At 42.9% G+C, this 18,308-nt stretch overlaps 1 protein-coding gene across 3 annotated transcripts in view; it reads right to left on the reverse strand.

The window, feature by feature from the left end:
- The window catches only part of SUV39H2 (suppressor of variegation 3-9 homolog 2), a 33,667-nt gene extending 15,744 nt beyond the window's left edge, over positions 1-17,923 (reverse strand). The window contains exons 1-6 of one of the 3 annotated variants that reach the window (XM_019543667.1): positions 17,875-17,923; positions 16,382-16,527; positions 14,757-15,428; positions 13,431-13,577; positions 10,849-10,978; positions 5,198-8,395 (exon numbers count right to left, since the gene is read on the reverse strand). In XM_019543667.1, the coding sequence (XP_019399212.1) occupies positions 8,286-8,395; positions 10,849-10,978; positions 13,431-13,577; positions 14,757-15,428; positions 16,382-16,527; positions 17,875-17,893 (1,224 nt within the window). In that variant the 5' untranslated portion in view covers positions 17,894-17,923 and the 3' untranslated portion in view covers positions 5,198-8,285. Of the gene's footprint in view, positions 1-5,197; positions 8,396-8,850; positions 10,280-10,848; positions 10,979-13,430; positions 13,578-14,756; positions 15,429-16,381; positions 16,528-17,874 lie in introns of those variants that run through there. The other 2 variants (XM_019543668.1, XR_002102610.1) reach the window with 2 other exon arrangements.
- Between the last annotated feature and the right edge of the window lie 385 nt (positions 17,924-18,308).

The following is an 18,308-nucleotide window of genomic DNA, read 5'->3' on the forward strand; positions in this document are numbered from 1 at the left end:
TGTCAGTCCCCACTTCCCTGCCCCGACCTCTGCATCCTGCCATCTCCTGCAAGCCTCTGCTCCCCGATCTGCCCCCCTCCCTTCCAGCTTTACCTTTGCTCTGCATCAGCAGGCTGTGTCTCCAGCTGCAGCCTGGAGTACTGAGCCCAGCCCTGTAGCAGCAGTGCACAGCCTGCACCACTGCTATGGGGCCATGCCAGGGCCACACTTAGGCTAGAATGGGGATGGAGCCTGCCATGCAGAGGCTGTGAAAGGGGTAGGGGTGAGCAGAGGCTGCAGGGGTGTGGGCAGGGGACAGAGGCAGCAGGGCACCTCCCTGCTCCACTTGCTTCCCTACTCCAGTGGGAGGGATGAAGTAAAGACAACCCTCCAATAATGAGATACTATATAGTACATGGAATATTGTATAGAATCTAATTATTTGGGGAGATTATCTTAAATTCAGGATCACCTTAGATTCAAGTAAATACAGTATCTAATGTATGTCACAGCATGTCAGAAATGCAGTTCTACCTGTAGTGGCCACTTACTGACCACTTTAAGCAGCATGCCCTGGAAAGAGGAAGATAGTTAGCGTCACATGGCCCATTGTATTATAGGGAGACTTATTTTCTTGCTGGCAGGGAGAAGCAGGTTGTCTCTGTTTTGGAGGATGAAGCGAGTATTCTTCCAGTTGCTCTTCACTTACATCCCTTAGAATGGGGAAGGACTCTGTCCTATTCCATTTGTAGTATATGTGAACTCACATCTCAAGGAACAATGGTCACACTAACAGACAGCAGATTTAGGCTAGATATCAGGAAAAGCTTCACAGTATGGGTGGCCAAAATTTGGAATGGGCTTCCAAGGGAGGTGGTGCTCTCCCCTACCTTTGGGGTCTTTAAGAGAAGGCTGGATAGGCATCTGGCTGGGTCATCTGACCTTAGCGCTCTTTCCTGCCTAGGCAGGGGTTCAGACTTGATGATTTGTTGAGGTTCCTTCCAATCCTAGCATCTATGAATCTGTTGGCTGACACAGGGTAAATATGGATGGAACGGTCTCTGAGTGTATCACTGACATGATTAGGGTCCAGGGGTAACTTGGTCCTCATCCCTCTTCATGGCCAGGGGGTTACCACCTGGAGACCACTAGGTTACCCGTGGTCTAAGCCAGATGTGGGGGCAAAATATGGCCCACAAGCTGGATCCAGCCCACCAAGGGTTCAGTCTGGCTCACAACAGGTCCCTTGGCCCTGCCCAGCTCAGACACGGGGAGCAGCCTGGACTTCAGCCTGTGTGACTGGTGCCGCCAATCCCCCACTGTGCAGCAGGGCAGGGGCAGCACAGCAGCTGGACTTCCAGGCAGCTACTGCAGCAGTGGCTCACTCTCCCCAGCTGCCACTGTTAGTCCATCCCGTACCCTCCCCCTGAGACAGCAGAAGGAACAGACAGGCCCCCCATGGGCAAGGCATGCTCCGCTGGGTAGATGGGATGGGATGGAGCTGCAGGTGGGTGGGGAGTGGCATCTGGGAGTAGAATGGGTGGCTGGGACTGAGCCAAGATTGTGGGGCAGTGAGTACAGGGCTGGGGCACAGCTGTGATTTGCTCCCTACATACCCTTGTGATGAGCACCAGTTCCATGGGCAGGGACATGTGGGAAGTGGAGTGTGGCTCTGCCCCAGGCCTTCACTCTGTGTTATCACTGCAATCCCTGCCCCACCCCACCCATCCTGTTCCAGGGCACCACTCCCCACCCACCTGTGGCCCCATCCCATCCCCCCAGCCAAGCACACCCCGTCTGCCCAGATCCTGGGCCAGTCTCTATAAAAACCCTACTTGTCCACCTGCTCAGTCTGGTACCTTCAGCAATGGGTGAATGGGCCCCAGGGCTGAACAGCATCTATTAGCACCTGCCCTGCACCCTGCAAGAGATCACTGAAACTCAAATAGCCCTTCAGCCAAAATAATTGCTACCTCTGGCCTAAGCTATCATGTAATGTTTGCCGCCAAGTAGAGAGGTAGTTGGCCATCTTGGGCTGAAGTCAGGCAGAAGACAGAGTAGAAACATATGTTACAACTTAAAGCTTATGCATCTTCAGTTAGTCTGTAAGGTGTATCTTTACTTGCTTATATGCCACTAAATTTCACCCAGTTGGACTTCTATTGGGCCCAATAACTTATATTTGACTAATACATATGTCTTCCAGAAAGTCTGTATATGATGATCCTCGATCAGTGGTTCTCAGCCTTTATAGACCTAAAGGACTTTTTGTGAGGGTCCAGGCACACCCTGGAAAATGCCAGCTCTTAGTTTTCCATTTGTTTTTTTGACTGAAATAAAAACAATAGAGCAACTGTGCTGCTGCAAAGAAAAGCCACAACAGGGCAGAATGTTTTTAACACCATTGCTCCGATTTGAGATTTCTGGGTTTATCTTGCAAATCATATTTGCGTACCCAATGGTACAAACACTACGTTGCATTGTGACGCCTTTGAAAACATCTCAAGGCACCTGAAGGTGCTGCAGTACCCTGGTTGAAAAATCACTGTCTTAGATGGTAAACCATAGAAACTCCCTTTCCTTGTCAATTAATCATCCCAACTTTAAAAAAAAACCCTCTTGTGGAACCTCCATGCTTAGAAATGTTCATGAGCAGGTCAGACACCTACTTACCTGGGATAGCTTAGTCAGGGATGATCTTGCCTTCAGCAGGGGACAGGACTAGATGGTTTTGTGAGGTTCCCTTCTAGCCCCACTTCCCAAAATCCTAATTTTAAAATGAAAGAGTCTAGTTTTAGCTTCCAAAGATTTGTTCTTGTTATGCCCTTCTCTACAAGATTAGTCTTGTAATGTCTGGTCTCTTCCCTTTTCTCGGTGACAATACTCTACTTTAGTGATATATCAGAAAGATTTTAAGTGGAACAGTTAGTGTTTTGCTGCAAGAGACTTGGAGCTATATTTCTCCAGTCTTTGAATTACTTCTGGTTGCTCTCTATGCCCTCTCCCAAGTTTAAACATCCATATTAAAATATGGGTGCCAGAATGAGATGTAATGTTAAATATTACCAGCACTATAGCCAGGGGTAACGTCTGCTTCCTACCGGCTGTTCCCTAGTTTATCCAGCTCCATGACAGTGTCAAACTGGGACTGTAGTCACTGCATTCATCATGGAATCCTACAGAGGCAGAAGTCTACTGTTCCACTTTAAGTCCCTGTGAAATAAGCAGGATAAAACGTGCCAACACATTTTTCTGGGACTCGTGCATCTAAGAACGGGGTTGCCAACCCAAAACAAACTTTTTAACCAACAACCTGCACACTTTTTCCTGACAGCCAAACTTTTTTACTGATGTGTTTACATAATATAAATATACCCATTCTGCCAGGCCTTGGACAAGGGCAGGATTTAATTTCAGGGGTTTAACACCAGCCATGGTAAAAGTGTTTGGCTCTCAGTAAAACATTTACAAAACTGTCAATTAAAAAAATGCCCACAAGACCCTTTTTAACTTCTGCTCTGTGAGATGTCACACACACAGTGTTCTGACCCTTTGATATATGCTTTATTGACGACGCACAGTACTAATTTTTATAAGGTCTACTGTCAGATGAGAAGAGGTATTTTAAGGAGCTGGGTACCAAATAATTTTCTCTCAAGTCTTTTACATTTTTCTTGGAGACAAATGATTAGGGGCATCAGAACAATTTAAAGAAAGGATGTATTCACTGTAATGTACACCAAGGGCAATTTATTAGCAGTTACCAGCACCTTTTTCAAGCAGAGACCCTGTATGAACCAGCTTGGCTTGGAGGTGGACTGATGCTAGGATCCATGTACTGGCACTTCTCCCCAGCATGTAGCTGCAGCAGAGCTTGGGTAAAGCTCCCAGCGAAGCAGTGGCCTGAGAGGTGAAACCCTCTTTTCAGCATCCTTCCTCAGGCCTACAGGCCATAGGTTGCCAAACCCTGTGGTAGAGCTAACAGGCTTGCAACCCAGCCATGATCACAGGCAGCTGCTGCCCTCCACAGCACCAGGACCACCAAGTGCCCCCATGGTGCACTTAGCTCCTTTCCTCCTTCCCCCTCAGTGCTGGTCCTTTTCCTCAGTAGCAGTCAGAAGGGCCAAATTCAGCAGTGATGGTGAATGGCATGTGCAATAGGTGGTCAGGGGGATGTGCTGGGGTGCTGCCACAGGTTGGAGGTTGCTGACCCCTATATACACTATACACTCCAAAGATTTACAGAGTCCAATAAAAAAGGGAGCAGGTGTCAAAATCACAAACAGCTATTGCTTTGTTTTGTTACTGTCCTCTGCATGCCCCTTTAACAAACTTTCAAGAGAAAATTACACCTTTTGAATGTAAATCTAACTCTGTATGGGCATTGCTATGAAGTGGGATCTGGCATCTGATCTAATGCACAGGACCTGGGCCTCCCTACCGATCCAAATATTCGGCAACAGGATAGTGGTGCCACCGCTCTCTCCCACTGCCAAATTTCTAGACCCAGTGGGAGCCCTGTGAATTGGATTTGGCTCATGGGCTAGGGGTTGATCATCCCTGTCCAAGGGAGAACAACACAATTCAGAATTCTTTAGAAGTGTTAAAAATTACTTGCTGATAAGTTAGGTTCATAGGAAAGCAGGGCTACAAGTGACCTCACATGGTAATTTAGTCCATCACTCTGCTCAAGACAGGATCATCCTGGACTAAAACTACCTTAGCCACGTGTCTGTCTAACCTGCTCTTGAAAGTTTCCCACGATGGAGATTCCCATTTTTCTATTCCTCCTGTTCCAATGCTTATGCACCTCCATAGTCAAGAAGTTGCTTCTAAAATCCAACCTAAAATTTCCCCTGATGCAGCTTAAGGCCATTGTTCCTAGTCCTGTCCCCTCTGGCCACAGACAAAAGCCTATCTCTATCCTCTCTATAAAATCGCCCTTCAGATATCTGAAGTGTTGCTTCTGTTTAATCAAGTAAGAGAGATGAAACTTTAAAAGGATCCAGAAAAGATGCTGTGTATTCAGTATAGACTATGAAAAAAATAAAGTTATAAACATATTTGTACAACATTATAGATCTGGCTTACGCTGTGTGATGAATATGGGTACAGGTACGAAGTGTCTCCCAAGCCTAGTGAGTCCAGGTGATTCAAATCTCAGTAGTTTAGCCGCCTGCAGAAGTGCCAGTTATTATAAAAAAGCCAACCACAAAAGAAATACTAAATTAAAATTTATTTTATCAAAAGAAACTATAAGAAAAAGAGATACTGCTATTACAGACTTCACATATCAATTATGAAAAAGTAGTGTTCCTGAGGTTACAAACTGCATATCCTAACAAGTACACAGTCCCAAATACACACACTGAAAATAACCAAGAAGTTGGTACAATTTTGAGAGTTTAAATAAATACACAATAGCTTTTTTCTTCTAGAAGATGCTGCAGCATTTTAGTTCCGCTACCTCAAAACAGCTGAAAAAACACATTGCATGTTACTAGTCAAGAAAAAGTGCCATTGACACAGCTGTACTGGTGGCCATGGTAAATGCTGACCAAGAAGCATAAAAGGCAGAATGTGGCTGGTTTCAGCTCCTTAAGGAACTGACACTAACTTCTTTCTCCTTCTCTAATTTGGCAATTTTCCCTCCTGAACTCCTGAAAGGATGACAGGAGATTAAAAGTGACTTAGTATCCCATTAAACTAATTCACAGAAGAAAACCAAAATGCACTGCAAATTCAGACATTATTTATGGTTCTGAATCAGCAATGGGATGTATAGGTCTACTTAAAGTACTCTCCCATTATTTCACAGGATCAGAATTTGAGATCCTGCAGCAGAGGTAATACTCCAAGCCATTAGATTAAAGCAATGTGTTGGCAATAAACACTATCATCAGAAGAGACAGGACACTAAACTCACATACTGAGAGCTGGCAGACCTTGATAAGCATGTATTTTTGATTTTCTGTCTAACCCTCTTATACTGCTACAGACTATTGTGTTCAGGGCCCAAAATTAAGGGAACAGAGCAGCCAAAATAGTGACTACAGCCCTCTGTGTGGCTTGTGCAAAGGGGTCCAACAGGGGCAACAGCCACAAGAACAATCGAAAGCATCTGCAAGAGGCCAGGGAATTGCCTCCTGAACATCTGCTATCTGTTGAGGAGCAGGAGCTCAGACTTCCATCCCTGCACAACTTGCTGCTCACTTGGGATGTATTCCATAGGAAGTGGAATGATTCTAGATATGAACTATTTTCTATGTTTTCAAAAAGGGTTTACACTCCACATTCCATTTAAGCTTTAGAAAAGCAATTATGAACGATGTACAACACCTTTAACAATGATTAAATCCAGCACTTTTATCCAAGTATGGGTACAAAGTAGCACAGTAAAATGCCAGGTATGTTTAAAATTATGCAATCAGTGTCTCAGTCATTAAACAATATAAAGCATCTAATTTCAAACTATATTTCTTTGTAGTCTACAAAACCCATAGAGCACTGTGTACTGCTCTTTACCCCAAACCTGTATCCCAATGGCAAACGTGCTGTTGTGCATTAGCTTATGCGATTTCACTCCCCTATGCAAAACAAGTTCTCTAGTAAAATAAAACTGTGCTTTTAAACTAACAAATGACTCAAACTGTCCTTCAAAACCTTTGTTGGAGTGGTAAACATGAACTTTAAGGCATATTTTTAACAAATGAAGAAAATCACTATATGTTACAATACTGGACCTCATTCACCTGAGCCAACAGCAGTGTACCTTATAAAGGTAAGTAGCTGACCTCATGGTATGTAGCAAGCATCCATTTATGGAGCAACAGAACTCTGCCCGACTCCTTAAAGATCTTGTACATCACTTTCAAGTACTATGCAAGTTCTGCAAGCTTATCCACAGGAAAAATAAAGCACTTAACCTTTGTCCCTGGAACTATGGACATAGTTTGTGGCTCTGCTCACGCAGTCTAACTCAACTGCTGTTCAGCATCTTTGAAGTCCAACACAATTTTAGTATACGTTATCAACAGATCAACATAACTACTTTTGAATATCAATGGAAAAATATTCAAGAAGCTGAAGAACGATATGTTTCTCAGCTTTACATTCAAAATTCAAAGAACATATTACAAATGCCTACAGCAAATGGGCAATTTGCCCCTAGTCTAACTTCACTGAAGTTAAATTTGTTGCAACAGGAAGAAGTTTGGCCTAATGTTTTTAAATTCTGCTACTGGGTTAAAAACCATTCACAATATGTAAAAAACAAAAAAACAAAAAACTGTAACAATCAATGACAGTTGTGCATAAAAGTCCATTCCCAGGATACTTCTCTATCTGTACCATACAACTTGGTATCTACACAAATGCAACAGATTACCAAAGAAATAATGGCTGAATTTTTACTTTTATTCCTGTTTATCATCTCTCAACTTGAATCAATAGTCTGTTTCAGTGACAACTGCCTGTTTCCAAATGATTGGAAAAAAAAAATATCAGCATATGTAAATAATTTGATATTATGAGCTGTTTTTATAACTGCAGGAATTCAGCAAATACAGTGACTGTAAAAATTGGAAAAAAGTTCATAGGAATGAACGTGTTATAATTCTATATGCAATTATTAGCCAACGCCATTCAGACATCATTTCCAAGATCCTGATCTTAGATCTAGAGTCCGCTGAAACAAATCACTGTGCAAAGTTCTACAGACATTACTAATCTTGTCCTTTTTTTTTTTTCCTGCTCAAGTGTATTCCTACGAACCTTCATACCTGTGCAACATTTCATGGTAGTACCTCCTGGAGGAGGATCAGGGCTGAAGTTTTATTGCTATTTTTAAGCCTTTTAATAGGAAAGTGGAAACTGTTATGAGTTAACTAGTCAACTATGAGTTTTAGGACTTTTTTCCTGTCATCAGTCTTTCAGCTTCATGGAACACCATCACCTCAGCCCCTTACAGGATTAGAGCTGTAAGCATACACAATCAATATTCAAGTCTTAGTCCACATTTTCTTAACAAACTCATTCATTGGCTCCTAAACAACAGGACAGTAGTTCCAGGCACATCTAGTTTTTAATCCAGGCTGTCAAGTGTTTCATGTTTTGGTGGTTGTAATATTAAATCTCCTTCTTTGGCTAATGCCCATTTCAAACCCAAATTTAATGCCTTCTTTCCACTGTACTGACTTACTTAGATGTAAAAATACTTCAATGGGTATATATGTAAACTAGAATAATCTTCTTGAAATCATTTAGAAAGGCAAAATAATTTATCGGCAACTTTGGATACTGAGCATTCAGTTAAGATACCCTCTACAACACACAGCCCCACACTTGCACACAGTTCTGGTCCTCTTTCTGGCTGGGCTGACAGCATCAGCGGAGTCCGAAATAGGATCTATAGAGCCTAAACACATAAGAAAACATCAAAAAGGTTAAAGGTTGTTAGAAATTGAGAATTATTATTATTTCTTTAGCTGCAACACTGGAACTGTGCAAGAGAAAAAGGTATGGTTTCAGAAGCTTTACAATCTAGGAACCCAGTTCTGCAAAACTCAAAAGTATGAAGCTAAACATGCACACAAATCCCACTTTCTCTATTTGATAGGCTGCTCTGTGCATGCATGTCCTCTCAAAAGCATCTGATTAAGTGAGCTCTGGCTCATGAAAACTTATACACCTCTGCTTCAGTTAGTCTGTAACAGGGTGCTCAACCCATATGCTCCATAATATGGCTTATGGAGCCATATTATCTGGCTTTGGGACCTGGGGGGGAGCCCCATAAATTTGGCAGTAAAGAGCTGTGGCACTGTTAATTGCTGCTCCCCTGCTGCCACATTTTTAGACCTAAGTGGTGGGGGGGGAAGCCCTGCGCACCAGATCATGCTGGTGTGCTGCTAGATCCAGTAGGCAGGCAGCCAAACCAACCCTGCACCACTCATCCAGCCTGTACGACCAGAACCCTGGGCACCACCAGTCTATGAAGGTGCATTTCTACCTTGCCTTCTACCATGACTAAGTCAGTCACATGAAAGCAGTTATGATCTCTGTGAAAATACACCTAAAATCATATGGTATCTGTTATTATTGGTACTGGCCAAGTGCCCTAGTTGCAAGCCAGGATACCATTAGGCACACATACAAAAGAGGGTATCTACTGCCAAGAGGGTACAACTGGAATTATAGGGCAAGGAACAGTAAATAGCTACAGACTGAGGAGCACCAAGAGACAGCTACCCAAGTTCTTTGTAGACACCATCACAAAAGGGAGTTTTAAAGTGAAGTTTAGAGGAGGACAAGGAGGTAGCTTTGTGGATATCTACAGGCAGCTTCTTCAAGCATGAAATGTCACATTGGAGTAAGCACAGAAATGCATGTCTGAAAGTGTAGTATTGAACATGAAGTCTGATCCACAAGTATGAGTTGATAGGTAGCAAAAATACAGGCCATGATGGGAAGCAAACTAAAGGACTGACAGTTAACGTAACGGGCAAGAAAAACAATCTTTTCAGCCACATGTACAAAGTTAGCATTTTCTTCAGAAAATGAACTTTCAATTTTTAAATTAGGAGAATAGGTTCCAAGTGGAGGACACCATAATTACGAAGCTAGCCAGTGGCTTCTATTCTGCTCCAAAATTTCTTTATACAGTTTTACCATTGTTCTCTATATTGCTATTTTAAAACAAGTTACATTTGCTAGTAGCAATATATTTACTACAAGTTTTAAGTTTTTTAGTTCTCATGAAATACAGGTTGTTCTGCAGTACTTCCATGTTTATACATAAAAGTCTCATGAAGTACCTTTAATTAATATTTGTATTTTAATAAACAATATTGAATCAGTTGGTAAATACTAATCTAAGTAAGTATTTTGCTCCTTCAAGTTCAAAAGAACTATGCATATGAAGTACTGAGTTAAAGTACTTTAAGAGCTACACTTGCACACTGCATGTTACTGTAACAATGCAGAGACTTCAGTGGTGAACAGGAGCCAGTGACCACAGCTTGCCGTATAACTGCCGGGAGAACATATACACACAACAACAAAACAATCTTCCAATCTTATTGACGATCCCATGTGGATTTGATACCTGACACAGCAAACAGAATCTTGTTCACTAATGCTTTGTCCAAAACACCATCAGACAGTACTAACCAATGATCAATTTAACTACCCTGACAAGGTGAAGAGCTTGTATTTTGTAATCATTTTGGCGCAAGGACCATTTTTCCTTATGTGTTTGTTAAATACCTGGCACAATGGGCCTGGTCATGGACAAGGATTCCTCCTGAAAACTGAATACAAATTAACAAACAGTCATTTAGATTGATCATTTATTTTGTTTTCTTCAGAAGTGACTGCTTCTGAAAATTACACTTTCCAAATAAGAATGTCGATAAAATAAATTGAACAAAAAACTTTAGGAATCGTACCCAGACCTTTATTCATCTTTAGGCCTGACAGTTTAGCTAATGCTGCATAATAAGTTGCCTTCCAGGGTATCAGAGCTCAGTTTGAGGTTAGAAAAATAAATGGATAGGGCATGCAATCCTGTCTGTACAGGAGGGGGAAAATCAAGGGTCTGAGCCCAGTAAAAAGGGCTGTAGTTACTTTTGCAGGGTTGGCCACGCAGACAAGCAGCTGCATCCAGACTTCCTACCTGGAAATACCATATTTGCTTGAATCTGAGGTGATATGTTCCCCCCCCACAAGGGGAAAAAAGCCTTCTCTTAGATTTGAGTACTAGCCCCAGGCAGGCGGCAACTCAGCTCTAGCTTTAGCCCTGCCAAAGTGGCTTGTGCAGCAGAGGAGGGGATTTGCAGGGGTAGCACGTGAGAGACCATGCTGGCTACATACCTTTCATCTGATAATCAAATGTGAGCTCCTCTCCAGCCTTGATAGGTCTCGTAGAAAACAGCGCTATCCGAGGAAGACGCAAATCAAGGTTATCGATGAAAACATTGAACACCTGAAGATTTGGATCACACTGTAAAGCAAAATAAGAGATTTAATTCAGGTATGTCAGCAAAAGAAAAAATTCAGACTGGTGCATGGAATGGTAAATAAGAGTTATTGTATGCTACCAATAAAAACGAGGTGTGCCAGTAAGAATTTAGGGGTCCAATCTTCTTCTCCCAGTGACAAAAAGTGAGAAGCAACTCCATCTAAGTCAATTATATTATCCTTGTGCAAACAACAGTATTATGAGAGAAAATAATAGAAAACAGTGAAGTAGGGCTGAAAGGGACCTCAAAAGGTCATCTGGTCTAACCCACCGCCTGAGATAGGAAAGGTATCATGTCCTGCATGAGGATCAAAACTTGCAACTTTGGTGTTACTAGCACCACAATCTAACCAACTGAGCTTATCAGCCACCACAAAGACCCTGTTGTATGACATTACAGCTGTGTGTACAACACATGTATAGATATCATTCTACTTAAAAAAAACATTCTGTTCTTAAGTCAGATCTTAACTTTGGTCCCAAGGTCAGAAATTACTAGTATAATATTGGTGTACTGGATGGACTTCCAATTCTTAGTTCAAAGACTGTTTGGCTTCTGTTGATATCTAGCAGCCCATGAGAAAGAAAGCAGGAATGTAAGTGTGATACCAATACAAGTAAACATTTCAGAAATCAATGGATTCAACTCCTAAATTACCTATACAGTTTTGAAAGCTCTACTTCTGCCTTTTATCTTTGGATAGACTACCTGCTCCTTCATTTTCAAAAGCAGTTTGAAGTCACGCTCCTAGGTTTATATTCAGGCACTTAAATTCAGCCACCCTAGATCCAGAAGCGCAGAGTACCCAGAAATATTTATAAATGCCTCCCCTCCACAACAAACATGCAAAATGTGACACAAGATGTCAACTGTTTAGATATGTAGGAAAGAAACGAAATTCACTGTAGTAACAGCAGTTATGGAGTACTTTAAGAATTCATTACACTTCCATGCACAGGAGGATTCCGAGTTCAGTTAGGTCTCCCTGATTTAGCTAGTTTCAATTTAAGAAAAAAATATTTTAAAACATACTTTTAAGTTTTCCACAGACTGTAAAAATGAGGGTGAAAGCAATAAGGCGGCACGGGAAAGATACCAAGGAAAGAGAAAAATATTCGTTTTCCATAATTTACAACTCACAGAGAAGAACACGTCAAGGCAAACGCTCCTCCTCCTTTCTCTGTTTCAAAGTCAACAGTTCACACCTTATTTATGAACAGCCAAGGATTATGTAGGTTTATTTCCCATATAATGTTACCCATTAACTAACTGAAGAGAAAACTTTGTTTTTGTCATCTAGAAACCAGTACCAAGCACAAATCAAAAAAGCAAATTATGATCCCAGTCCCTTGTATGCCATGCCAAGTCCCATTCATGTCTGTGAGTATACTCATGCATAGGAATCTAAACACGAGTCAGAACCAGAAATCAAGTTATTGGGGGGGCGCTGCAGTCGATCTCACTGACCAGGGGCACCAACTGGGGGAAGGGGGTGTTACCTGGCAACCGATCACACTGACTGAGGGAGGGGGTTCCTCTGCAGCTGATTTCAAACAGGAGGGGGAGGAGTGGTGCCCCTTCCCTCGGAGGCCTATCACACTCACTAAAAAGCAGCCCACACCACTTCTGGAAGTCCCCCCTGCCTGTTGCCTAAACAGGCAGCGTGGCTTGATGGGGAGTGCACATGCACCCACCATACATCACCATAGTTTCTACCACCTTTTCTTATCCCTGATCCTCAATGGATAAGGAACAATGAAAACTCATCTGTCATACTTAAGCAGATTGAGAAATTTTAATTCCTGTTAAGTTCCCTCTCTTGTGATCTAATTTACTTGATGAAAAGACTCTACAATATTGCCTACACTTTTGTACACAAGAGGATAATTACAACTCAGAACCACAGTACTTAATATTATGTCTCAGAATTTTGCTCTGAGCAGTTCATGAACATGTATTTCATTCTACACAATTGTGTTTTGTTGTATAACTAGACAGAATATCTTTTTTTGAAAAATCCAAAGGAAAAAAAGCATAGATGTAATTCAGGAACTTGTGAGTTTATGGAAGGGAAGTGAGAGACCCCTCACTTTCCCTCAGGAAAAACAAAACAAAAAAAAAACTACACTTATTTTGGGATATCAAATTCAGTCTGATTAAAAAGTGTATTTAAATTAAACTTAAAAGGCCACTGAACAAAATGACTTCACTTATTCCTGGAAAGCTTCAGGTTCCTGTAACCCTACTGTCCAAACATTGATGCATTCTATGAATGCAGAGTTTGGGAATGTGTGGGGGTCAACATCAAAAGCAACAGGGCAGAGTTTATGTTAAAGTTATTCCATGAAAGACATGTATAAAAATAGGAGAGGGGGTCTCGATTCAACCAGGACAATTCTTCAAGTTTTTAAATACACACAAAAAAATCCTTACACTGTGATTCACAAAATGGGACACATTTCCATATCGAGCTGCATCTACTGTAAATTCATCCGAGTCATAGTCCAGATCAAACAAATACGTATTTCCTTGGTTGTCATACAGTTGGCCTCGTCTCTCTGCTTCCTCGCTTGTAATGACCTAAAAAAAGAAACCTGCATCATATTATTAAGTATTACTAAACTAAAAGATAATGACAAAGTTGGAAATAAATTACATGTTCTTGAACAGAACATGAACAGATCAAAATTAGACTCACTTACCCTCTATGTATAAGAGGGTTACTATGTTTCTAAGGAATAAGGAACACTACAGTCCATTTATCAAGTTCAATTGATTAAATACCAATTGTACAAAGCTTCAATGCCCTGTTAGTACACAGCGACAGCATTTCTCCTCCAGCAACAAAACACTGGATGGTTTCTTGAACATATATTTCCAAATAAATGATGCACCATTGTTTTCTACATGACAGAACACAAAACTAAACAAAGATCAACGGTAAAACTCTGAGGCTACTAGCTATATCTAAGCTACCTCTTTCTAGGAATTCCAGTAAATCCTCACACTACTGTTCTTAGTTAATACCAACACCTCTGTCAGTAACAGAGCAAAGACTGTGGGAGAAACATGATGACACCAGGTCACAGACATAATCAGAAACTGAAAGTGAAAGGTTCCCAAGCAAGGACTAGTAGCTGAACTTCATAAGCGATGCAGTAGGAAGCCAGTGCAATGACTCAAGGATTATGTCTAGACTAGAAAAGCAGGATTCTTGATGCACGATAAAGAACAAATTAACATAATTTTAAAAGAGATTTTGTGCTTAATGAAAATAAGACATTAAAAAAAGTCTTAACTGGTAACAACCAAGACTAATATGTCCTAAAACACAATCAATGTTTCAGGTTTAGGCGTGGAAAAAAGGGATTGATGCCATCAATGTAACTGGTAACGAAGATAACAGTAATTTAGACTGGGGTAAGATCATAACCAAAAGAACACTTGAAGATTTCTGTATTCAAGAAATAGATTATCAGAATAGGGACAAGGAATCTGGCTAGGAGAAAAGAAAGGAAGATTGTCTTTATTTCAGTCTCTCTGAATCACTTTGGTGTGGCTACACAGCATACTAGCAATTTATTCTTGACTGACATTTTTTCAGTGTATTCCTTTAACTGTAAAAACATACTGGCTTACTACATGGCAGAATCAAGAAAAGCAAAAAAATAAAAAAACCCCCGCAATTATTAAAAAGTCCCTCTTCTGAAACAATAACGCTTTTACTCCATAATTCACCTACATGAGATAAATACATACCTCTCCAACATATTCCATCACAAAACTGTTTGTTTTAATTTTCTGGAGGGTTTTTACTCCCCAGCCCCGGCCGTTGTTAGTTCTGAAGATGCAAAGAGAGTAAGGTGTGCCTTTCTGTACTATCCTGTTAGGACAATCAGGACCACATCTACAGAATGAGTTGCACTCATAGATGGGCAAACCCGGTTGGATTTTTAACTGCCTATATTTATTGTAAGCCAAAAGACATCCAGCCTCCTTGGGACAACATTTCTCAGCAGGGCAATCAGAGCATTCACAGCCAGTTGTGATTCCATTGATCACATTTATTCCTGGAGCAGGCTTATATTCATTAATGTAGTAAAAGTCTAATGGAGGACCCTCAAGATCCACAGTGTTTTCTACAAGAATCATTCCTTTATGGTTCTTCTTCCTGTTGAGTTCTTCTTTCCATCTCTGTAGAGCTACTCTTTGTTTAGCTTTCTTTACAATATAATCTGCTACTGCAGGTTTCAAAGCCTTGCCATGTTTTCTCATTATTAGTGCCTTCCCTTGCTTTGCTCGAGATAAATATTCATTCTGATCATTATGAAAGTTTTGGAGAAGCAATGGGCATTTAAGATTTTCCAAAGGTTCCCAAGTATTTGTGGATTCTGGCCATCCTTTCCACTTCACAAGGTAGTATTCTGTGCCCTTGAAATACAGAATAATACAAGTTTAGACATAACACTTCTAACAGCTCAGCAAAATTCAATACTTAAAAAAATTAAAGTGGGCTTGTTCAGTGACGCAAATGCTTTGCTAATCACATCCATAGTACATAAAATTAAACACAAAGTTAAGGAGGTGGCATAAACACACAGGAACATAATGGTAATCAGCAATGGAAAAATCATGCATTTCATGAGGTAAATGCCATGTACTCTATCACTGCAAGTGAGGCACAAAAATAACTATACAGCTGGGAAAAAAAACAATTTCCACTAAACCAGTACAGGGTTAAATTTACTAAAGCAGCTCTAGTAAAGGTTATATTTACTAACTTCTGTATATGAATGGAATAAAGTAAAATCACAAAAGAACAAAATAAGTCTAAACTTACCAAACAACCCTCAAGAAGCACTACTGTCATAGTTACATACATCATCCTAAAGGAATGATATGTCCAAAACACTTAAGTCTCATGAACTTGGGTTGTATATAACGTAAGAACTTTAAATTGTTTTAAAATGGGCCAGATCCTGAAACTGGAGTCACATAAGCAGGCTCTTGTAACTGCAAGTTTCCTCAGTGACTTCAGTAGTGCTCTGGCCATGCTGATCCAGGTACAGCAGCTGGCCCTAGCTGTTCGAAGTGACTACAGTACCAACAAGTCATGGTCCTTTACTTGCAAATAAAATAAAATCAACAAGAGAGCTTTCATTTCAATCATACCATACTCCGTTATGAAAAGCAGAACCTTCCTTCCATACAACTTCAGAAGCTCAAGAAACACCATTAGGGTTTTGGTTCAATATCAATAGGTGCCTGACCAGAGGCCTGCCCTCACCTACTACTGTCCACCTTAGGCAAAACTCTCTTTCCCATTCCAAATTGCTACTGATGCATTCATCAAGTTGCTAAATAAGACCAGACATTTATCTTACCTCTTCTACCTTGTAGCCACACAAATATTCCACCTCATAACTCTTTAGATTCCTGTTGGCGATTCCAATGGATTTACATGTGAGATTCTCCTTCCTACATAATTCCTGGAGGGTCTCATGTGCAGCTAGACATGGCACATACCAAGCTACAATAAGAAAATAGGATTCTTGCCTTAGCTGAGTTGAAAAAGAAAATTCAGCAGATGACTTGTGTTCACCTTCTCCCAAACCCCCAGACTGAAGAACGTAAAAACTGCTATTTCCTGGATCAGACCACAGGTCCATCTTGCCCGGTATCCTGTGTCACACATCCACCAGCCCAGGAAGGATCTGGTTGGGGAGAACCTGGGCGAACGCTGGGGACTGTCTGTCTTCCACTTCACTCCTTTGCTTATCTCTGGGCAGTTTGACTAGTCAGCATCCACAGGCTCCCTCAACTTGCTCAGGGGGCAGCGAGCGCTGGCTGAGGTGCTCTGACAGCTTCCCTCCATACAAACCTCTGAGCCTCACTCCCTTCCCTGTTTCCACGCAATTTCTCCCAAGAAAACTGCTGCTACATCTTTACTGGCCTCTCTTCTCAAAGGAGGCTTCTAGTTTCCGGGTGAGCCTCGGCCCACAACCTCCCTCAGTGCATCCAGCAGCCCCTTGTCAGGCAGCCCAGGAGGCAGCAAGGGTCAGGGGGTCCGAGCGCCACCCCAGCAAGCCTAAAGCCAAGTCGCCAGCCGTGCACCTCGGCTTTGTACGTGTGCTCGTTTCTTGATGACCACAGCGACAAGAGCCCGGCTGCCTACCGCACCTCCGCTCTGCAGGTGATTCTGGGCGCCGCTGAGCCCGGCTGCCTACCGCACCTCTGCCCTGCAAACAATCCTGGGCACAGCTTCTCAGTCCTTCAAGCACTGTCCTGTCCCCCAACCCATTAAGCACTCTACCCAGCCCCCTCCCCCACCCGTTAACGTGCTGTCCTGCCCCCCCACATTAAGCACGCTGTTCAGCCCCCTCCCCCCCCTTTAAAGCTCTGTATCCTGCCCCCTCTCCCACCCTTTACAGCACTCTGTCCAGCCCTTTAAAGCACTCTACCAGCCCCCTTTAAAGCACCCTACCAGCCCCCTTTAAAGCACCCTGTCCTGTCCATTAAAGCACTGTGTGCAGCCCCTCCCCCTCCTCTAAAGTACTGTCCTACCCCCTCTCTCTCCCCCACCCTTTAAAGCGCTCCATCCTGCCCCCTCCCCGTCCTTTAAAGTGCTCTGTCCTGCAGTCCCTCCCCCATCCTTTAAAGCGCTTTATCCAGCCCCTTCTCCTCCTCTAAAGCGCTCTGCGCAGGCCCTCCCCACATTGAAGCGCCCCGCGCAGCCGCAGGCCCCGCTCGCGGCCGGCTCCCGGCGGGCACACGCCCCCCCCCCCGGGCCCCGCTGCCGGCGGCAAAGCCCCGTCCCCGGGCACGAGGGTGGTGGGGGTTGGGTCGGGCCCCTCCGTAGCGGCCGCGCCGCGCTCACCTCCGCGCCAGCCCTCCATCTTGGCAGTCCCGCCCGCCCGGCTCGGCCCCGCCCCCCGCGCATGCGCACAGCACTACCCTGCCCTCCCTTCCCGCCACTGCGCTTCCCGCCTTTTCTGCGCGTGGCGCCGCGGCCGGGTCGGAGCCGGCTGCTCTTTGTCCTCTGCCCCGCGAGAGGCTGCCCGTGCACCGCGGCCTGCAGGGTCAGGTCTTGGATGGCAGGCTCCTCCAAGAGCAGGTTATTTCTTTCGAAAGGAAGGGCTTTGATGATGCCTTTATTAGTAAACCAACAGGATCAGTCGCACAGGGTGAATCGGCTCTAAAAACCTGAGAGCATCCCGGGATCTGGGCTGGCCCGTGTCCTGAACCCGAGTTTGCTGCAGGCCTTTCTCTAGGTTATCCTCTATGTAGGGACCAACCAAAAATTGCAGAAGT

This window comes from Crocodylus porosus, unplaced genomic scaffold (assembly GCF_001723895.1).
Source record: "Crocodylus porosus isolate Cpor-Errol unplaced genomic scaffold, CroPor_comp1, whole genome shotgun sequence".
NCBI lineage: Eukaryota > Metazoa > Chordata > Crocodylia > Crocodylidae > Crocodylus > Crocodylus porosus.